Genomic DNA, 24,094 nt, shown 5'->3' with positions numbered 1-24,094 from the left:
GCGCTCTACTAGGAACAGACAACATGTCACTATCTTGTTCTATGGTGAGTTACCACCCAGGAGCAGCCTCTATTAGCCCAATTGTGCTTTTCACAGAGGAGAACTTTCCTGTAGTATATCAGTCTGATCCCTCCTAACAAGGTCAGTCCCAAATTGCCAGGAAATCCTCCTCTGAACGAGGAACATGGCAACCCGACAATTGTTTTGGCCTTCTTTGGGTCTCTTCAGTGAGGTGCAGCCATATACCTCTCAGCACATTGGCAAATGATTCCAAGTGTGGTTTCCCACATAACCCCTAGGGTGACTTCCCCAGGTTCATTATGCATATGCATAAAGAAAAAGAAGCGCTCTGTTAGGAATGAACACCAGCTCAGTAGTTTGTTCTATGGTGAGTTGCCATTGAGGAGCAGCCTCTTTTAGCCCGAATGTGCATTTCACAGACGAGAACTTTCCTGTAGTATATCAGTCTGATCCAAGCAAGGTTAGCCTAGCCACAAAATACCAGGCAATCCTCTTCTGAAAACATAGACCGCTTCTCTTTCTGTGTGAAAATGTCAAAATTTGTTATGCTACAGTGGTGCAGCTTGGGAACAGTTTTGCTTTCTTTGAATACATTGGCTATTACCATTTTATGTATCAAGGTGATTTTGTAGATATTTGTGGCCTGGTGGAACAAAATGCAAACAAAAATTCTAATTCTTAAAAAAATTCTGAATTCTAGAAATTGTTGCAGCAGTACCCTATAGAAGAATGTGTGAGTGGAGATATGAGTCATGTGCCAATCCTTGCGTGAAAACATGTAGTGATCCTGAAACCCTAGCCTGCTCATTTCTTCCACCGTAAGTGTATATACTGAGTTAATGAGAATTTAACTTTATACATCATTTTCAATTGATATATTTATTTTTATATCTTTTTCTATTTATGTTTGTGGTTTAAATATCTATTCCATTATTTCGTACGGAAAGCAGCCTCACATAATATGACTAAGAAGGTCCAAAAAGTATGCCTGTTAGTCAGTTGTCTGGTGCTGTAGTTTTGAGGATGCTGCACCTATGTTAAGGTGGTCTGTTTTTAAGAAGGATAAATGTTAAAAAGTGACTCAATATGAGCTTAATTTACATGTTACAACTCAAAATGCTTTGGGGTAATGGAAATGCATAGCTCACAACCATCATGCATTTTTACAGATGGTGCTGGTTTGGAAGCTCTATTCCACTATATTTCCCTTACTCTCCCTTCCCTATATATGTTCCAGTTTCACAAAGTGAAACTGACAAGTGTCCAACCACACCCTAGACCCAACAACCCAGTCCATGACATACCTAAAACCACCTACAGCATGTCTAGCCCTGCCCATAACTGACCTGACTGCACTCATGGATCATCTAAACTCTTCTCCCAGATTCTCAATGATGAGTTTTTCACACCCCTGTGCTGAAATCATTCCTATATATTCAATATATTTGAACTAGACTAGTGCAGCACCAAAAAAATTGGTACTGCCAAATTTAATGAAAACAAATTAATATTGACAAATTTTGTCAGTATTTCTTTGTTTTCTTTAAATTTAGTTGGTGCATTTGTTTGGATATCCCTTTCATCATTCTGGATGGAACCAGACCCCTACTCTGCAGTCAACTTGACAGGTAAAGAAGCTGTATCCTTTGAAAGCTCAGTCCTTTCAAAGTTGAGTTCCCTTCTTTTCTTGTTTTATTTAAAACTCACAAATCATGATGCATTTATTAACATCAGTTTATCCTATCAAATCATTTATAGTTACTTATATCTCCAATAAAAATTAGTCATGGAATGTTAGAAAAATTTTAAATCCACTCACAATTTAGTTTTCTGATTTCATTTAGGTGTAAGCATGTGTCTACCCGTGTCTAAACTCAATTAATGTAAAAATAAAAAAACTATTAAATAATATCCCACATAAAATACTTGGGCAGAAAATCTCTCTCTCTCTCTCTCTCTCTCTCTCTCTCTCTCTCTCTCTCTCTCTCTCTGTGTCTCTCTCTCTATCTCTCTCTCTCTCTATCTCTCTTACTCTCTCTCTCTCTTTATCTCTCTTACTCTCTCTCTCTCTCTCTCAAACACACTCTCTCTCTCTCTCTCTCTCTCTCTCTCTATCTCTCTTACTCTCTCTCTCTCTTTATCTCTCTTACTCTCTCTCTCTATCTCTCTCTCTCTTTTTCTCTCTCTATCTCTCTCTCTTTCTCTCTCTCTCTCTCCAACACTATCTCTCTCTCTCTGTCTCTCTCTCTCTCTCTCTCTCTCTCTATCACTCTTTATCTCTCTCTCTCTCTCTCTCTCTCACTCTTTATCTATCTCACTCTCACTCTTACTCTCTCTCTCTCTCTCTCTCTCTCTTACTCTCACACTCTCTCACTCTCTCTCTCTCTCTCTCTTACTCTCACACTCTCTCACTCTCTAACTCTCTCACTCTCACACTCTCTCTCTCTGTCTCTCTCTCTTTCTCACTCTCTTCTATCTCTGCAAATTTGTATTAGCTCAGAGGGACACAGATTTATAATTGAATTTAGTGATAAGGATGTTATTTGTAATTGTTTTATATACAACTGAAAGAAAACAAGTAAAAGTAGATTTTCTGCTTTCAAAGAAGGGTCTCATAACTCTCTATGGATGACACCTGGGTTGCGCTTGCTGATTGGTGGCTAAATGTATCCACCAATCAGCAAGCACTATCCAGGCTGCTGAACCAATCAGCAAGCACTATCATGGGCTGGCTCCTTAGCATATATTCCTGCTTTTTCAAATAAAGATAGAAAGAGAATGAAGAAAAAAATTATAATAGAAGTAAATTAGAAAGTTACTTAAAATTGCATGTTCTATCTGAATCATAAAATAAAAGATTTTGGTTTAGTATCCCTTTAACTTGGCAGCTATTGTAGTGGATAAGATGTTGCAATGTCGTGAAGGTAAATATGCTCAACCCTGTCACTTTTACTAAGGGCACATTGAGTCTAGTCATTGCCTCCCTAGTAAATAAGTTCAATCACTCGTTTTGCTTAAAATGACCTCATTTTAATCAGTGTACGCTTCCATGGGCTCAATTTATCAAGCTAGGGCAGACAAGGGTGGATATATTTGCCCCTGCCCACCCCAGCTTGCCTGTGGCGGGCAGCAATCCACTCCTGGAATTCAGCATTGCACAAGAGTGCTATTTTGCGCTCTTGTGCAACACCGCCCCCTAACCGCACACAGCCAATCACGTGCGGGCAGGAGCTGTCAATCTTCCCCGTCGGACGAGACAAGGAGATTGAAATTTTCCACCTAAGAGGTGCAGAAGAGGTTAGGAAGCAGTGGTCTTTAATTTGTAGAGGGGCAAACGGCTTGATAAATCGAGCTCTTTGTATGTGTTTATATATATATATATATATATATATATATATATATATATATATATATATATATATATATATATTGCAATGAGTTTCTCCAATTACAGTATTTATTTGTGTTTTGGAGTTTACATCCTTACGTCATATAAATTGAGAAAATGACCAGAGAAGACTGCCACGCATTACTTTGTAAAGCATTACAGGTCTCCCAGGCAGCCAATTGGTTAAATATTTTTGAAACCTGTACATGAAAAATATAGAATTCTGGATCAATTTTGGCACATTGCATTTTTTTGCCCAAAGTTAAGCAAATACAGATAAGATTGTAATTTCTTAATATGTTTGATATGTGTGCTAATTGTTTATATAACCAATATCATATTTCTTTGCGTAATGTTTCAAGGGTGGAAGGATGCATTCCATACTGCCCAAGTCATATGATTCTTGATGAAGTTACACTTAAATGTGTATATCCAGAAGATTGTGAGTATTCTTGATTTTGTCATTTTTTTTTAAGAATTCATAATAGAAAATATTGTATTTGAATATATCTACATGTTATATACTTTTTTTTAATAATACAGAATTTACACTGTGCACCTACAGAAGTGTAACTAACATACATTGATAGGTACCAAACTACCATAGAAATGTATTGACATGCTTATTTATCACCATGCATTTTTTTTTTTTTTAAAAGGTGTCCGAGTTAAACCCACAGATTTCTTTGTTGTAACAAAACCAATAAAGATAAGTACAAAAATGCCATCCTCCTATCCGAAGGTTACCACATCAATATATCCAACAAATATGAGTGCATCCATTTCATCTGAAACAGTTCCCACTGATGTGCCAACACCGTTTACATTTGTGGCATTAACTGGAACCTCAAATACCACAAGAGAAACTTACCCAGGATTCTCAGTTGCAAGTACTCTGAGAGCTACATCTGATTTAAGTGCAAAATTGCCTTTGGAACTTCCCACAATTGAGTATTCTAGATCATTTCAAAGTACTTCACCTCCATTGTTAGACATAAAGAAAACAACTGTTAGAGTAAGTCCTGGAATCACAACAACATGGTTACCAACTACAGCAATATTCACAGAGCCATCTTTAGTTTCACAACCAATATCACATCATACAGCAATTAACTTTACAATGTTTACAACTGACCATCCAGGACCACCTGTAGATACAACTAAAACTCCAACAAGAATGTTAGGTCCATCTTCACTGGGCCATTTTCAATTAACCACACAATCAATAACAATTTCTCCGCCTTCAGCAATTACTGAAAGGACAACCTTAGCTGGAGTTGCAGATGTTACTGAATTTACATCCTTATCAAGTCCAACAATGAGTTCTGAAACATCTGCTCTTCCTACATCATCAAAATCCATTTCATCTATTACTACAAGCTCTGATGAACCATTGCAAATAACTCATGATGTCACTCCACAAATAATAAGCTCACTGAACCAAACAACAATGCCACTTTCAAGAATAATAAGCACAGTTTCTGGTAGCACACAAGGTACACAAACATCTCCATCTGTATCCATATCACAATTGATTACTGAGAGGTCAACAGTAATGGACACATCATCAAGTCATTTAACTTCTTCATCATCTACCCTGGATGTACATCAAACTTCCAGATCTGTAACACAAGCTAAGACTTCACAAATATTTTCTTCTAAAGGACCCTCTGCAACCACATTATCTGACCTTAGTCTCTTTACATTACCAAGTACAAAGAGTCTTTTGGAATCTTCAAAAAGGCCAACAAGTTTAGATGTGTCCTCAAGTGCGTTACAATCCCTAGTATCATCCACAACATCCATACCATCTGACATTTCTGCAAATGCTTCACAAACCAAGGACTTTATAAAGACTTCTACAACAAATATGACTTTTTTATTTGTTTCAAGTGTAACACTGATTCAAACACCACCTGTGACTTTGAGTACTAAAAAATTTCCAAAGAGCACAGAAGCATCTTTAAACACATTTTCTCAGCCAAGCACTAAAATAGTTTCAGGCACACAAATTCCCACAACAGACTTACTCACTCAAAAATCCACAGAATATATTGTACCAACTTATCATCCATCAGATATGGCAACTTCAATGGCAAAGACAGCCGATCACACAGTATTTCCATATGTGTCATTAACAAATGAGAGCTCAGTTACCACTTCTTTCCCGGTTTTAGAACTTAAGACGTCAAAACATAATTTAACCATGTCTTCCCTTGTTGAATCTGAAAATGGAACCACAAACATGACTGACTCTTACTCTATTAAAAACTACACTGACAGAGCTGTAATAATTACAACAAAATCAGTTACCGGTGAAACATCTGCCACCCTTTCTACAATGACCAGTGTTGACTTTACAACATCAGGAGAAAGCATTTTTTATGAAACTAAACAAGTTACTTATATCAATGCTAGTCAAACCTCAATGACAGCTAAAGATGTAACACTGCTGCCTGCAGAAGCAACACTTTCTTTTACCGATAAGAGCTTAGAAACCACAAGTAAAGAAGTTTATTCTTCTAAAGTAACAAACAGGACAGTATTAGATGTCTCCAAAACTCCAACTGAAAAAGCCCTGGAGCCAGTATACAATTATACAGAACCCACAAAAGTAGTGACAATATTAGAAAACAATACTTATGGCACATTTTCTTCTGGTCCATCTTATGAAGGACAGACATCTGAAACAGCTGCTGACACAATGGGGAATGCTACAGCGTCATCTGATTATTTTTCCTTTAGTACAATGGTGCACACATGGATGTTAAGCAGCCCATCAGAATGTATGGTAAGAAATGCTCATTTTTGTAACCTGATTATACTATCTAAAAGTCTATCATTAGGTGTAATATTACAGTTCAGGTACATTTATATTGAGTATAGATATAGATTTTTGCTTTTCCTGTTTATGATAAAAGTGAGTTTGCCTTTCATAAATGAATGATTTGATGAATTCAGAAGTTAGTAAATCTTATATTTAAACATATAGTTCTGTAAAAACCCTATTGTGTTTGTGTGTTACTATTTTGTGATTTTTGCTGATATCCTTTATAATTCTATACAAAAAATGGCAACATATCCTGGAAAATAAACAATATGTTTACACATAGCTGAGTCATTTTAGAAGCTACACTGCATAATTAGGATTGCCTATATTTGGCCCAGAAACTCAGCTTCTGCTTCCCTTCCTTAATGAAAACCAAACTGTAGACATAAATCTAGGTTCATATAAACCATAGTAGTTTAGGTAATTAATAAGCTCCAGGATAAGAGGAAGCATGTACAGTACTTGTTCTGAATTATGGGAGCAGTGTTTACAATAATGTTTGTAAGAATACTACTTGTATAGTGCCCAAGGCACGTGCACACTCCTGAGCCTACCTCAGTATATTATCATGGAGAGAAGCTAAGTTTTAACAAAGGATACCTAAAGAAATAAGTAACTTTTATAGTGGAATTAAACTGGAAAGTGGGAAACCTTTCTTTGGGTTGCCATCCACATAATTCTTCACATATTTCTAGTTTAGGCAAATAGTAGATATGAATGCATGGAATGTCAGCTCTGCAGTCAGTGTTGAGGTACGATCTCCACCTCCATTGTGCTGTATTTGTCAGTTAAGTCTAGCTAAGCAAAAGGCAGCTTGTAACATTATTTGAAAACAATACATGTTACGTCAAGGTTATGCACAGACATAATACAACAGTTAGTACAAAATATTGAAAAAAAGCACATTTTGCTGCGTGCACAAGTTTATTGGTGGATATCATTTTTCTCCAACCAGGAAAGACTTAGAACCTTCTATGCTGGAAATCAAGGTGCAAAATTTAATTTATGCCATTCTTCTTGAACTAATGAAAATAATACATAAATTAGTCATTTCTAATGTAATGGGACTTCACATGAATACCACCAATCAATAGTGCTAAATGTTATGGCATTCTGTAGCTAATAATAGCTTAGGAATATGAGCGTACGACAGTGGCTATTTATACATAAAACGTACAAATGTGCAAATAATATCTATTGTTTAAAAAAATTGACACTGATCAATTAAGTAGAATAATAATAAAGCTCTTCCCACTGTAGTAAATATGTTATTTCAAATAATGCTGAACACTAATAACTAGATATATCGGGGCTGATTTATCAAAGGCCGAATGGCCCCTGATGCCCCTGTTTCTGCGCGAGCCTTCAGGCTCGCCGAAAACAGCAGTTATGAAGCACTGGTCCTAAGACCGCTGCTCCATAACTGGTCCGCTGCCTCTGAGGCTGCAGTCTGCAATCCGCCCGATCCTATACGATCGGGTTGATTGACACCCCCTGCTAGTGGCCAAGAATCTGCAGGGGCAGCATTGCACAAGCAGTTCACCAGAACTGCTTGTGCAATGTTAAATGCTGACAGTGTATGCTGTCTGCATTCAGCGATGTCTGTCGGACATGATACACTACAGCGTATCATGTCGGACAGACAATGATAAATCGGCCCCACAGACTTTGACCTCTAGTTATCAACGTGTCTACCTCAAATACGCTGGAATTCCATTTTGAGGCGAGGCTGATTCGCCTTAGTTATCAAGCCCTAGATACTGGCAAAAGTCGAATTTTGTGACATAAGCTTCGATCCGCCGGACTCAGTCCGACACAGATCAATTCTTACGTCACTCCAGATGTCCACAAGTACGGCACAATCTGACTACTTTTGCTAGTTATCAAAAAACTAGCAGGTACACTCGGCACTTTTCCGGCCCTGGAGGCGGCGGATCCCATAGGAATCAATGGGAGTCTGACCATAGCGAAAGTTCATGCTCGCTGCTGCCCGACATCCCATTGATTCCTATGGGAGCTGTCTACACCTAACACCCTAACATGTATACTTTCAAAATACAATAGGGGAAGTGGTTAAGGTGTATGCACTGTATTAAAGAAATGTATAAATAGTCCTGAAAACAATTCCTTGTAAGGCCACTGCACAACTTAGACTGTTTATAAAGGAAAAAATGTGGCGGTGTTCCCCAAAACAACCCCCACACTAATATCATTCACAAGGGACCACTCCCAGACATCCGTGTATACACAAGATAAAATGCTTGACTCACCACTCTTCAGTCCCTTGGTGTGGTGTTTTTTCAGATCAGGATGCTGTGTCCAGTACTGGTGTGAACAGTTGTGTCTTGTAATCCAGGATTATTACTCTCTGCCCATTATTCCATTTTTGGGGCCCTGAAAAACTTCACCTGTGTCCCTTGGATGAAAAGACAGTCAGTGCAGTGTGCCTCTAGCCCACCTACCTGTGCTCACTGTTTGGCCAAGTAATAAGCAAAGCATCAGAAAAAATGTATATCAGGAGCACCAAGTATATGGATAAAAAATCAAACTTTATTTAGAACATAAAGGGTGTCTTAACCCTTGGGTAAGAACATACATGTATAGTTTGAACAGATGAAAAAAAGGGCTGACCGGTTTCGGCTGTTGCCTTACTCCTAGCCTGGCTAGGAGTAAGGCAACAGCCGAAACCGAGTCTAGAGTTAGAGTCGAATACCCTAACATGTACCCCGAGTCTAAACACCCCTAATCTGCCCCCCCTACACCGCCGCAACTAAATAAAGTTATTACCCCCTAAACCGCCGCTCCCGGAGCCCACCGCCACTCTAATAAACTGATTAACCCCTAAACTGCCACTCCCAGAGCCCACCGCAAGCTATAATAAATATGTTAACCCCTAAACCGCTGCTCCTGGTCCCCGCCGCAACTATAATATATGTATTAACCCCTAAACCGCCGCTCCCAGACCCCGCCGCCACCTACATTATACCTATTAACCCCTATCCTGCCCCCCCTATACCGTCGCCACCTATAATAAATTTATTAACCCCTATCCTGCTGATCCCGGACCTCGCCACAACTAAATAAATAGTTTAACCCCTAAACCGCCGCTCCCGGACCCCGCCGCAACCTATAATAAACTTATTAACCTCTAATCTGCCCCCCCTACACCGTCGCCACCTATAATAAGTTTATTAACCCCTATCCTGCCCCCCCACACCGCCGCCACTGTAATAAAATGATTAACCCCTAAACCTAAGTCTAACACTAACCCTAACACCCCCCTAACTTAAATATTAATTAATTAAATCCAAATAATATTTATCTTATTAAATAAATTAATCCTATTTAAAACTAAATACTTACCTTTAAAATAAACCCTAATATAGCTACAATATAAATAATAATTATATTGTAGCTATCTTAGGATTTATTTTTATTTTACAGGCAAATTTCAATTTATTTTAACTAGGTACAATAGCTATTAAATAGTTATTAACTATTTAATAGCTACCTAGCTAAAATAAAGAGAAATTAATCTGTAAAATAAAAACTAACCTAAGTTACAATTACACCTAACACTACACTATACTTTAATAAATTAATCCTATTTAAAACTAAATACTTACCTGTAAAATAAACCCTAAGATAGCTACAATATAATTAATAATTACATTGTAGCTATTTTTGGATTTATATTTATTTTACAGGTAACTTTGTATTTATTTTAGCTAGTTAGAATAGTTATTAAATAGTTATTAACTATTTAATAACAACCTAGCTAAAAGAAATACAAAATTACCTGTAAAATAAATCCTAACCTAAGTTACAATTAAACCTAACACTTCACTATTATTAAATTAATTAAATAAATTACCTACAAATAACTACAATTAAATACAATTAAATAAACTAATTAAAGTACAAAAAATAAAAAAAGCTAAGTTACAAAAAATAAAATAATAAGTTACAAACATTTAAAAAATATTACAACAATTTTAAGCTACTTACACCTAATCTAAGCCCCCTAATAAAATATCAAAGCCCCCCAAAATAAAAAAATGCCCTACCCTATTCTAAATTAAAAAGTTCAAAGCTCTTTTACCTTACCAGCCTTTAAAAGGGCCTTTTGCGGGGCATGCCCCAAAGAATTCTGCTCTTTTGCCTGTAAAAGAAAAATACAACCCCCCAACATTAAAACCCACCACCCACATACCCATAATCTAACCCAAACCCCCCTTAAATAAACCTAACACTATTGTCTTCAGCCAGCCGACCATCGATGGAACCGAAGAGGAGATCCGGAGCGGCAGAAGTCATCATCCAGGCGGGGCTGAAGAAGTCTTCCATCCGATAGAAGTCTTCATCCAGGCGGCGTCTTCAATCTTCATCCATCCGGAGCGGAGCAGAGCCATCTTCAGACGAGTCGACACAGAGCCATCCTCTTCTTCCCAACGACTAACGACGAATGGATATTCCTTTAAGGGACGTCATCCAAGATGGCGTCCCTTCAATTCTGATTGGCTGATAGGATTCTATCAGCCAATCGGAATTAAGGTAGGAAAAATCTGATTGGCTGATTGAATCAGCCAATCAGATTGAAGTTCAATCCGATTGGCTGATCCAATCAGCCAATCAGATTGAGCTCGCATTCTATTGGCTGTTCCGTTCAGCCGATAGAATGCGAGCTCAATCTGATTGGCTGATTCAATTAGCCAATCAGATTTTTCCTACCTTAATTCCGATTGGCTGATAGAATCCTATCAGCCAATCGGAATTGAAGGGATGCCATCTTGGATGACGTCCCTTAAAGGAATATCCATTCGTCGTTAGTCATCGGGAAGAAGAGGATGGCTCCGCGTAGGCTCGTCTGAAGATGGCTCCGCTCCGGATAGATGAACATTGAAGACGCCGCCTGGATGAAGACTTCTATCGGATGGAAGACTTCTTCAGCCCCGCCTTGATGATGACTTCTGCCGCTCTGGATCTCCTCTTCGGTTCCATCGATGGTCGGCTGGCTGAAGACGACTCAAGGTAGGATGATCTTCAGGGGGGTAGTGTTAGGTTTATTTAAGGGGGGTTTGGGTTAGATTAGGGGTATGTGGGTGGTGGGTTTTAATGTTGGGGGGGGTGTATTTTTCTTTTACAGGCAAAAGAGCAGAATTCTTTGGGGCATGCCCCGCAAAAGGCCCTTTTAAGGGCTGGTAAGGTAAAAGAGCTTTGAACTTTTTAATTTAGAATAGGGTAGGGCATTTTTTTATTTTGGGGGGCTTTGTTATTTTATTAGGGGGCTTAGATTAGGTGTAAGTAGCTTAAAATTGTTGTAATATTTTTGAAATGTTTGTAACTTATTTTTTTTATTTTTTGTAACTTAGCTTTTTTATTTTTTGTACTTTAGTTAGTTTATTTAATTGTATTTAATTGTAGTTATTTGTAGGTAATTTATTTAATTAATTTAATGATAGTGTAGTTTTAGGTTTAATTGTAACTTAGGTTAGGATTTATTTTACAGGTAATTTTGTATTTCTTCTAGCTAGGTAGTTATTAAATAGTTAATAACTATTTAATAACTATTCTAACTAGCTAAAATAAATACAAAGTTACCTGTAAAATAAATATAAATCCTAAAATAGCTACAATGTAATTATTAATTATATTGTAGCTATCTTAGGGTTTATTTTACAGGTAAGTATTTAGTTTTAAATAGAAATAATTTATTAAAGTATAGTGCAGTGTTAGGTGTTATTGTAACTTAGGTTAGTTTTTATTTTACGGATTAATTTCTCTTTATTTTAACTAGGTAGCTATTAAATAGTTAATAACTATTTAATAGCTATTGTACCTAGTTAAAATAAATTGAAAGTTGCCTGTAAAATAAAAATAAATCCTAAGATAGCTACAATATAATTATTATTTATATTGTAGCTATATTAGGGTTTATTTTAAAGGTAAGTATGTAGTTTTAAATAGGATTAATTTATTTAATAAGAGAAATATTATTTAGATTTATTTAATTAATATTTAAGTTAGGGGGTGTTAGGGTTAGTGTTAGACTTAGGTTTAGGGGCTAATAATTTTATTACAGTGGCGGCGGTGTAGTGGGGGGCAGATTAGGGGTTAATAAGTTTATTATAGGTGGCGACGGTGTAGGGGGGCAGATTAGGGGTTAATAAGTTTATTATAGGTGGCGACGGTGTAAGGGGGGCAGATTAGGGGTTAATAAGTTTAATATAGGTTGCATCGGGGTCCGGGAGTGGTGGCTTAGGGGTTAAACTATTTATTTAGTTGCAGCGAGGTCCGGGATCAGCAGGATAGGGGTTAATAACTTTATTATAGAGGGTGGCAGTATAGGGGTGGCAGGATAGGGGTTACTAGGTATAATGTAGGTGGCGGCGGTGTCCGGGAGCGGCGGTTTAGGAGTTAAACTATTTATTATAGTTGCGGCGGGGTCTAGGAGCGGCGGTTTAGGGGTTAATAACTTTATTGAGTTGCGATTGGCTCTGGGGGCGCCTGTATAGGGGGTAGAACAGTGTAGTTTAGTGTGGGTGCTTAGTGACAGGCTAACAATAAAGCTGTCAAAAAGCCGAAGAGCAGCGAGATCGGATGAGTAATAACTCTCACAGTCCGCTGCTCATCGCCCCGTACTTGGTGCACGGCTTTTTGACAGCTTTTTTGATAACTTAGGCGAAATTTTGCCGGTCCGCGGCGGCGATGGTAGGCGAGCTTAGGCGGGCGTATTGAACCGGCGAAGGCAGGTAAAGTAGACGTGTTGATAACTACCCCCCTTTGTGTAGAACTAATACTATTCATTCTGTTCTTACCTCTTTTCTCTCAATATCTTATTGAATGTTCTTCTTGTTTTCTCTTCCTTATTTGCTTCTGTTTTCCTCATTACTTGTTATTTTTTTAATTTTTCTCAATTATCCATTTTATCTCTCATGAAGTATGTAATACTTCTCTTGATTACTGCTCTTGCAGTCTTTATACATTGGCTTCATGTATATTTCTAAGAAATGAGTAATGTTGTTAAGTCATTCCTGTCTGTTATCCTACTGTACATGCATTGCCAGAAGAGCACATATTGCTGCTTACCAGAAGATGATAAAGACTGAAACCCTTCAAAAGAACATTATCATAATTTGTGTCAACAGAATGTTAGTGAAATTACAAAAGGTTGTCAGCCAATGCATCCAGAAGATTATATATTTTCTGGAGTGTGGAGGCAAACAAATTGCATTAATATCCAGTGCCAGTTGCTGAGCAGTATTAGCTAATTTTAACTATAGAATGCTGACTACTCACACATATTTGCAGCTGCACTAAAGAAAAACAAAAGACTTATGAGGTATCAATACACTATCAAAAGTCAAACAGTGTAAGTAGTGAGACACACCTAATAGATTATTTTGAGTGTTTGTATGTGAAACACAGCATGAGTATAGCCAACATTTAGGCAACATTTTGGACTTAATATTTATAATCCATGTACTAAAGTTCACCTCTGTCTCAATTGTAATAAATTTGCTATTTTTTTATTATACATTTCTATGATAATTTACATTCTCTGCTCAGGAATTAAACTGTCAATTTGATAACTTACTGAACTTGGTGGTTTTTTTGTTTCATAAGTATAAAAAAAAAAAGAAAATGATGTAAAGTTTAAATGATAATAACGTAAAACATATTGGCCTAGATTACGAGTTTTGTGTTGGCCTTAAAAAGCAGCGTTCTAACGCTGCTTTTTAACGCCCGCTGGTATTACGAGTCTTGCAGGTACAGGTGTACCGCTCACTTTTTTGGCCAGACTCGGAAATACTGCAAATCCACTTCAATTACGTCAATTGCGTATCCTATATTTTCAATGGGACTTGCATAGCGCCGGTATTACGAGTCTTCCAAAAAGTGAGCGGTACACCCTCTCCTGTCAAGCCTGGTACCGCATTTTAAAGTCAGTAGTTTTACACTACAACGCCGTAGCATAAAACTCTTAACTAAAGTGCTAAAAAGTACACTAACACCCATAAACTACCTATTAACCCCTAAACCGAGGCCCCCCCCCACATCGCAAACACTAAAATAATTTTTTTAACCCCTGATCTGCCGAACCGGACATCGCCGCCACTATAATAAATATATTAACCCCTAAACCACCTCACTCCCGCATCGCAAACATTAGTTAAATATTATTAACCCCTAATCTGCCGTCCCTAACATCGCCGCCACCTACCTACCTAACATCGCCGCCACTATATTAAAGTTATTAACCCCTAAATCTAAGTCTAACCCTGACCCTAACAACCCCTAATTTAAATATAATTTAAATAATCTAAATAAAATTACTATCATTAACTAAATTATTCCTATTTAAAACTAAATACTTACCTGTAAAATAAACCCTAAGCTAGCTACAATAGTTACATTGTAGCTAGCTTAGGGTTTATTTTTATTTTACAGGCAACTTTGTATTTATTTTAACTAGGTACAATAGTTATTAAATAGTTATTAACTATTTAATAACTACATAGTTAAAATAAAGACAAATTTACCTGTAAAATAAAACTAAACCTAAGTTACAATTACACCTAACACTACACTATAATTAAATGAATTACCTAAATTAAATACAATTAATTACAATTAAATAAAATTATCTAAAGTACAAAAACAAACAAACACTAAATTACAGAAAATAATAAAGAAATTACAACATTTTTAAACTAATTACACCTAATCTAATCCCCCTAACAAAATAAAAAAGCCCTACCCTACACTAAATTACAAATAGCCCTTAAAAAGGGCCTTTTGCGGGGCATTGCCCCAAAGTAATCAGCTCTTTTACCTGAAAAAAAATTACAATCCCCCCCAACATTAAAACCCACCACCCACACAACCAACCCTACTCTAAAACCCACCCAATCCCCCTTTAAAAAACCTAACACTAACCCCCTGAAGATCACCTTACCGGGAGATGTCTTCACCCAACCGGGCTGAAGTCCTCAACAAAGCCGGCAGAAGTGGTCCTCCAGACGGGCAGAAGTGGTCCTCCAGACGGGCAGAAGTCTTCATCCAGACGACATCTTCTATCTTCATCCATCCGGGGCGGAGCAGCTCCATCTTCTAGACATCCGACGTGGAGCATCCTCTTCATCTGACGTCTTCTTGAACAATGACGGTTCCTTTAGGTGACATCATCCAAGATGGCGTCCCTTCAATTCCGATTGACTGATAGAATTCAGCCAATCGGAATTAAGATAGGAAAAATCCTATTGGCTGATGCAATCCTATTGGCTAATTGCATCAGCCAATAGGATTTTTACTACCTTAGTAGTACCTACCTTAGAATTCTATCAATCAGAATTGAAGGGACGCCATCTTGGATGACGTCACTTAAAGGAACCGTCATTGTTCATAAAGACGTTGGATGAAAAGGATGCTCCACGTTGGATGTCTAGAAGATGGAGCCGTTCCGTGCCGGATGGATGAAGATAGAAGATGCCGTCTGGATGAAGACTTCGGTCCATCTGCAGGACCACTTCTGACCGTCTGGAGGACCACTTCTATCGGCTTTGTTGAGGACTTACTTCGGCCTGGTTGGATGAAGACGTCTCCTGGTAAGGTGATCATCAGGGGGTTAGTGTTAGGTTTTTTTAAGGGGGGATTGGGTGGGTTTTAGAGTAGGGTTGGTTGTGTGGGTGGTGGGTTTTAATGTTGGAGGGGGGAATTGTAATTTTTTTTTCAGGTAAAAGAGCTAATTACTTTGGGGCAATGCCCCGCAAAAGGCCCTTTTAAAGGGACAGTCTACCATAGAATTGTTATTGTTTTAAAAGATAGATAATCCCTTTATTATCCAATCCCCAGTTTTGCATAACCAACACAGTTATATTAATATACTTTTTACCTCTGTGATTACCTTGTATCTAGGAACCTTCTTCCAGCCCCCTGATCACATTACTGTGACTGTTTATTATCTATTGTCTTAAATTTAGCATTGTTTTGTGCTAAATCTTAAATAACCCCCTGTGCCTGAACACAGTGTTATCTATATGGCCCACGTGTACTTTCTGAGGGGTAGTTATCAAGCCGTCAACCTCAAATACGCTGGAATTCCGCAGCGTATTTGTGGCGAGGCTGATTCGCCTTAATTATCAAAGGCTAGACACCGGCAAAAGTAGAATTTTGTGACGTAAGCTTCGATCCGCCGGACTCAGTCCGACACAGATCGATTCTTACGTCACTCCAGATGTTCCGCACACAAATGCAGCACAATCTGACTACTTTTGCTAGTTATCAAAAAACTAGCAGGTATGCTCAGCACTTTTACGGCCCAGCATACCTGGTTTTCAATCCGCCGCCCTGGAGGCGGCGGATCCCATAGGAATCAATGGGAGTCTGACCATAGCGAAAGTACAAGTTCGCTGCTGCCAGACATCCCATTGATTCCTATGGGAGCTGTCTACACCTAACACCCTAACATGTACCCAGAATCTAAACACCCCTAATCTGTCCCTACACTGCCGCAACTAAATAAAGTTATTACCCCCTGAACCGCCACACCCGGAGCCCACCGCAAGCTACTCTATACATATTAGCCCCTAAACCGCCGCTCCCTGACCCCGCCGCAACTATAATAAATGTATTAACCCCTAAACCGCCGCTCCCGGACACCGCCACAACCTACATTATACCTAGTAACCCCTATCCTGCCTCCCCTATACCGCCGCCCTCTATAATAAAGTTATTAACCCCTATCCTGCTAATCCCGCACCCCTGCCGCAACCTATATTAAATTTATTAACCCCTAATCTGCCCCCCTACACCGTCGCCACCTATAATACATTTATTAACCCCTATCCTGCCCCCCACTACACTGCTGCCACTGTAATAAATGTATTAACCCCTAAACCTAAGTCTAACACTAACCCTAACACCCCCCTAACTTAAATATTAATTAAATAAATCTAAATAATATTTCTCTTATTAACTAAATTAATCCTATTTAAAACTAAATACTTACCTTTAAAATAAACCCTAATATAGCTACAATATAAATAATAATTTTATTGTAGCTATCTTAGGATTTATTTTTATTTTATAGGTAACTTTCAATTTATTTTAACTAGGTACAATAGCTATTAAATAGTTATTAACTATTTGATAGCTACCTAGCTAAAATAAAGAGAAATTTACCTGTAAAATAAAAACTAACCTAAGTTACAATTACACCTAACACTACACTATACTTAAATAAATTATTCCTATTTAAAACTAAATACTTACCTGTAAAATAAACCCTAAGATAGCAACAATGTAATTAATAATTACATTGTAGCTATTTTAGGATTTATATTTATTTTACAGGTAACTTTGTATTTATTTTAGCTAGTTAGAATAGTTATTAAATAGTTATTAACTATTTAATAACTACCTAGCTAAAAGAAATACAAAATTACCTGTAAAATAAATCCTAACCTAAGTTACAATTAAACCTAACACTACACTATCATTAAATAAATTAAATATATTAAATACAAATAACTACAATTAAATACAATTACATAAACTAACTAAAGTACAAAAAATAAAAAAAGCTAAGTTGCAAAAAATAAAAAAATAGGTTACAAACATTTAAAAAATATTACAACAATTTTAAGCTAATTACACCTAATCTAAGCCCCCTAATAAAATAACAAAGCCCCCCAAAATAAAAAAAAATCCCTACCCTATTCTACATTAAAAAAGTTCAAAGCTCTTTTACCTTACCAGCCCTTAAAAGGGCCTTTTTGGGGCATGCCCCAAAGAAAACTGCTCTTTTGCCTGTAAAAGAAAAATACAACCCCCCCAACATTAAAACCCACCACCCACATACCCCTAATCTAACCCAAACCCCCCTTAAAATAACCTAACACTAATCCCCTGAAGATCATCCTACCTTTAGTCGTCTTCACTCAGCCGAGCCACCGATGGAACTGAAGAGGAGATCCGGAGCGGCAGAAGTGATCCTCCAAGGGGCGCTGAAGAAATCTTCCATCCGATGAAGTGATCCTCCAGGCGGCGCTGAAGAAGTCTTCCATCCGGGCGATGTCATCTTCCAAGCGGCGCTGAAGAAGTCTTCTATCCGGGCGATGTCATCTTCCAAGCGGGGTCTTCAATCTTCAATCTTCATCCTGCCGACGCGGAACATCCTTCTTTCCCGACGGACTACCGACGAATGAAGGCTCCTTTAAGGGATGTCATCCAAGATAGCGTCCCTTCAATTCCGATTGGCTGATAGGATTCTATCAGCCAATCGAAATTAAGGTAGGAAAAATCTGATTGGCTGATTGAATCAGCCAATCAGATTGAGCTCGTATTCTATTGGCTGATCGGATCAGCCAATAGAATGCAAGTTCAATCTGATTGGCTGATTGGATCAGCCAATCGGATTGAACTTCAATCAGATTGGCTGATTCAATCAGCCAATCAGATTTTTCCTACCTTAATTCCGATTCGTGAGATGTGGAGAAAAATTTTGCTCTTCGCTCACTTTTTTGCGGTTAACACCGGGTTTGTAAAAACTTGTTTTACCAGCGCTGTCTGTAAGTGTGCGGTGAGCATAAACTGCTCGTTAGCATCGCACAGCTTCTAACGCAAAACTCGTAATCTAGGCGATTATGTATTTATTTAATTGTTATGTTTAAAGTGTATAGTGAAATCCAAACAACACTTGTTTGTGTTTTTCAGCCAAGGTATATAGAACCCCTTGATCCTTGCAGCCAATATGTGTGCATAAACATGGGTTGGATGTTGTACAATGTTTCAAGTAACTGTCACAAAAATGTGGAAAAGCCGGACTGTGGGTTTCGTGGGATGCCTGTTCAAGTAAATAGCGACAGCTGTTGCCCAGAATGGGAGTGTCCGTGTAAGTTGTTATTATTTCTCTTGAAATCTAAAAATACATATTATCTTAACATAAGAAAACAATTATTTGCCTAATTTTCTTATGTTTTATTCATACATACGGTATTGTATATAATATTTTTTATAAGCTTTACCATATCTCCAAATACCACTATTCACAATACTTGTTTTGGTGTGTCTAATATAGTGCTATGTTTGGCTGAATGCAGGGTAATGGATATCCTGATAACAAAGACATTTACTGTACAATAATGTTATTTAACAGACAATAGAATTCTACAAAGTAAAGAGAGTAAATGCAAGAAATGGTAAATTCTACAAAACAATATAGATAAATTATAAATGCATACAACAGAGGAGAAATATTGTTATAATAATGTTATAATGTAGCCTACTGGTGATACAGATTAGCCTACACATGGTAAGCCATTTCTGCGCTATTGCTCCTGCTCGTGCGTTAACACCGATAGAAGTACTTTTTTTTTGCGCATGTTGGGTAGCATGCGTATTTCAAGTTAAACATTTTTTCACAAGTGCTAACCCAATGCACGCAAAAAGCCGAACTTAAAATATTGCAACAGTGTTAATGTATTCCCCCATAGACTTCAATGGAGCATGAAAAGTGAAGAAAAAAAATACCCAACATGATCACAATTTCTCAAGTGCACTAACCCAATATGATATGATGTATTTTACATAGCAGAATATGCTCTATGTATTTATAGATAAATATTTCTAAATAGATCTAATGGTTTTTGGTACCATTAATATTCCCTATTTGACGAACATTGGTATCAGAAATATTTACATTAAATACATAGTTAAACACTTTATTAAATATGAATATTGCATAAATATGATTATGTTTTTTTTAGGTACTTGACTGCAAATGCACTGATATATATGTCTATATATATTTACATATATAGTTATTTTTTTTATATGTGTATGCATATCTGTATTTTTCGCTCCATAAGACGCACCTGACCATAAGACGCACCTAGTTTTTAGAGGAGGAAAACAAGAAAAAAAATATATAATATAATTTCTATTTCCTGATGCCTGATGTGCCAAGGGGACGGGGCTAACCCTAACCCCTAAACCCTAACCCTAAACCCCTATCCCTAATAACCCTAAACCCTAACACTTAACCCTAACCAGGGGCATATTTAGGTTTTGTGCTGCCCTAGGCTTTTAAGATTCTGCTGCCCCACCCTATGTTTTTAAGCCTTTTTTTCACATTAATATTTTTTGGGTCAAGGTGTAAATGTATTATTGTTTTTAAAAAAGGAAGGGAGAGGAGGGAGGGAGAAGAGAGAGGAGGAGGGAGAGAAGAGAGGAGGGAGAGAAGAGAGGAGGGAGAGGAGAGAGGAGGGAGAGAGAGGAGAGAGGAGGGAGAGGAAGGAGGGAGGGAGGGAGGGAGAGGAAGGAGGGAGACCGGAGGGAGAGAGGAAGGAGGGAGAGAGGAGGGAGAGCCCAGGAAGGAGAGAGGAAGGAGGGAGGGTGAGGGAAGGAGGGAGAGGGAAGGAGGGATGGAGAGGAAGGAGGGAGGGAGAGGAGGGAGAGGAAGGAGGGAGGGAGAGGAGGGAGAGGAAGGAGGGAGGGAGAGGAGGGAGAGGAAGGAGGGAGAGGAGGGAGGGAGAGGAAGGAAGGAGGGAGGGAGAGGAAGGAAGGAGGGAGGGAGGGAGAGGAAGGAAGGAAGGAGGGAGAGGAAGGAAGGAAGGAGGGAGAGGAAGGAGCCAGGTAGAGAAGGGAAGGAGAGATAAATACAATAACCAGTGCAGGGACACAGCATATTTTTAATTACTAATAAAGAGAAAGAGTAAGGGTCCCATCTTGCTGCAGTCCTGCTTCCCCTCAGCATTCTCTGCTTACTGGACTGGTAGTGTGACACTGTGCCTATTGGCACAGCACGAGAAAAAGAGCCAGTCTCAGATCAGTGTACTCTCTGTCTGTAATCAAACTGTAAGCCGCAGCAGTGCACCACCATAAGAAAAAAATGAGTGGCTCCCGGTCCCGCCTCCAGCAAAGGGAAGAAGAATCATCAAACTATATAAAGTTAAAAAGAAGCGTTTATTCAAGTACAGTCTGTACTTGAATAAACGCTTCCTTTTAACTTTATATACCGGTAGTTTCTTCCCTTTGCTGGAGGCGGGACCGGGAGCCACTCATTTTTTTCTTATGGTGGTGCACTACTGCGGCTTACAGATTACAGAGAGAGTAGTTACCGGTAGTTACAGTACATACACTGACCGGCTCTTTTTCTTGCGCTGTGTCGATAGTAGGCACAGTGTCACACTACCATGCCAGTAAGCAGAGAATGCTGAGGGGAAGGACTGCAGCCAGCAAGATGGGACCCTCACCCTGCGCCTGGTCACTGGTGATATAAAGTTAAAAATTAAGCACTTATTCAAGTGCAGTATGTACTTTAATGAACGCTTCATTTTAACTTTATATACCGTAGTTTCTCACTTCTTGCTGGAGGCGGGACCGGGAGCCTTCTGACTGCATCCATTAATCTGCGGCTTACGTTACAATTTGAGTACACGGATGTTGAGCCAGCCAAATCTAGGGTAGTGTGGTGTTTATGCTGCAGCATGTAGTCGGTTTTTACTACTATTACCCAGCTCATTACTGGGTTCTGTCATACCGGATACTCAGTGAGTGCTAAAGTAATTCAGGACTGCATGCAATAGTAGTTTCTTCCTGGCTGTATCAGTGTTACATTACAATGGAGTACCTTCTACATGTGAAATTGGGCTGCCCTTTTAGTTTGTTAATCCTCACACTCCTTTTTGGGTTGTTTCCGTCCAGAGTAAAATGCTTTCGAAATTCCGTTGGTGCAAGTGACGACTCGTCACTGATTTTGGCTCCATTTATACCCGGTAATTCTGCTGGTAACTGTAGATGCTTGCTATGCAGACGCTTGGCCAGGGGTTTAATTGCATGCACCGTAGCGCCTCTCTCTCTCCTGCTTGTGTGTCCGCTTCAATTTATGTTTATGGGTTATTATGGCTATGCAAAATCATCACGAGAAATAGAGCCGGTGTCAGCAAGCATCTACAGTTACCAGCATGCAGAATTATAAATGGAGCCAATAGTTTGCTGGGCAGTATGGCGGTATGAAAATAAAAGCTAATGCCAGCAATAAAGTTCCCAAATAGATTGTGTGCGTCTGTAAATAAACTACTCACTCACTGTCTCACTCCATATGCTGCCGACTCAAGCACTCTGATGCACTTCTTCGATAGCCTCATGCATTAGCGCACCGTGGACAGTTTTTTCCATCTGCTCTAAGCGTGAGCGGCATCCACTGCTGGATGCACTGCTATGACTGCCTCCAAAAAGTGCCGCCCCCCAAAATTTGCCGCCCTAGGTCAAGCGCAGGGCCTGCATTCGCTCCATAAGACGCACAGACATTTTCCCTTACTTTTGAGGGGGAAAAGTGCGTCTTATGGAGCAAAAAATACGGTATATATATATATATATATATATATATATCTGTAAATAGAAATATATCTCTATATATATATCTAAATATATAAATATATCAAAAAGTTCAAGGGTATGTGCACTCTCACCACCGTCCTGCAACTGCCAGGGTGCTTTTCAGGATAATGTAATAAAGTAACAGAATGAAGCACTCACTGGACTCTGGATATCTGTACTGAAGTCGTCGCAGACGTCTGTGACGACTTCAGTACAGATATCTAGACCAGAGTCCAGTGAGTGCTTCATTCTGTTACTTTATTATATATATATATATATATACACACACATATATAAACATGTATATGTATGTATCTCTATGTAAAAGCCCTTTGCAGGCTTTTTTTTATAACACCTAAGACCTAATATATTTGAGCCTTTTGAACTTTTTAATGCAATTGTTTTCAATAATTTGTATCAGACAGTGTTATTATGAGTATACCTGTACTGTTAAATGTATTTCTAAAGTGTTTTACTTTTTAGTCAAGCATAACAGTTATTGTGCTAGATCTAACACGTTTACTTTTAATATGTAATATGCACGCTACTTCCGATGCGCGCAAATGCCAACAATAAATACACGCCACTCATAATCTAGTCCCGTGTTCTCAAATGTCAAAAGATCTCTAATAATATCCTTTTACGTTAGCAATTTAAGCACATTACTGTTTTCCTTAAACATCAACCTACCAAGGGGAAGAAACCAGTTTCTGCTGCATTAGCAAACTTTAGAATAAAACAAAAAAACATATCCTCCTTTGTATCTGGAACAAAGAATCTGGTTAACTTATCCAAATACCAAGCCAGTTTTGAATGCTTAGGGCTAGATTTATTAAAGCCCTATGGCTGCAAGTTCTCATAAGAACTTGCTCGCCGTAATTTATCAAGCAGCGGTCACCAGACCGCCACTTCCCTAACCTCTTCGCCACCTCTAAGGTGGCGAAACTCAATCTCCTCTGTCTAGTTGGACCGAGGAGATTGACAGCTCCTGCCCACGCTTGATTGGCTGTGCGCAGGCAGGGGGCGGGATTGCACGTGAGCGCAAAATTGCGCTTGTGTGCAATGGCAAATACCTGCGGGTAATTTCGCCCCGCCACAGGCGAGCTGAGGCGTACAGGGGGCGCGTATACACACACCTGTCCGCCTCAGCTTTAATAAATCCAGCCCTTAATATTCCAAAACTGGAATGCTCACAGTTACTTGCAAGAGAAAGTCTCAGCATTTCTATGGGGAAGGTACAGGTTCTGCAAACACCCCAGTGCAGGAAGCAATGTCCAAACCCCGACATCTGAAACAATCCATCATACATCTGAAAATCCGCAGTCCTCTAGCTTAAATATAGGCATATGATAAAAGCAACACTATCAATGTACACAAAGCCATCCATCAAAAACAGTAATAACTGGTTAAAGGTCATGCATGGACCAAGGAACCCAATGCATACACATGTAAATTTGCACATGGTAACAGCA

At 38.6% G+C, this 24,094-nt stretch overlaps 1 protein-coding gene across 1 annotated transcript in view; it reads left to right on the top strand.

The window, feature by feature from the left end:
- OTOGL (otogelin like) overlaps window positions 1–24,094 on the top strand; it is a 410,237-nt gene that overhangs the window by 277,003 nt on the left and 109,140 nt on the right. The window contains exons 31-34 of the mRNA XM_053719241.1: window positions 722–839; window positions 3,772–3,851; window positions 4,069–6,200; window positions 18,957–19,134. Of these exons, the coding sequence (XP_053575216.1) occupies window positions 722–839; window positions 3,772–3,851; window positions 4,069–6,200; window positions 18,957–19,134 (2,508 nt within the window). The remainder of the gene's footprint in view (window positions 1–721; window positions 840–3,771; window positions 3,852–4,068; window positions 6,201–18,956; window positions 19,135–24,094) is intronic.

Source organism: Bombina bombina, chromosome 6, assembly GCF_027579735.1.
Source record: "Bombina bombina isolate aBomBom1 chromosome 6, aBomBom1.pri, whole genome shotgun sequence".
Taxonomy (NCBI): Eukaryota; Metazoa; Chordata; class Amphibia; order Anura; family Bombinatoridae; genus Bombina; species Bombina bombina.
This window is presented reverse-complemented; position numbering and strand designations above follow the sequence as displayed.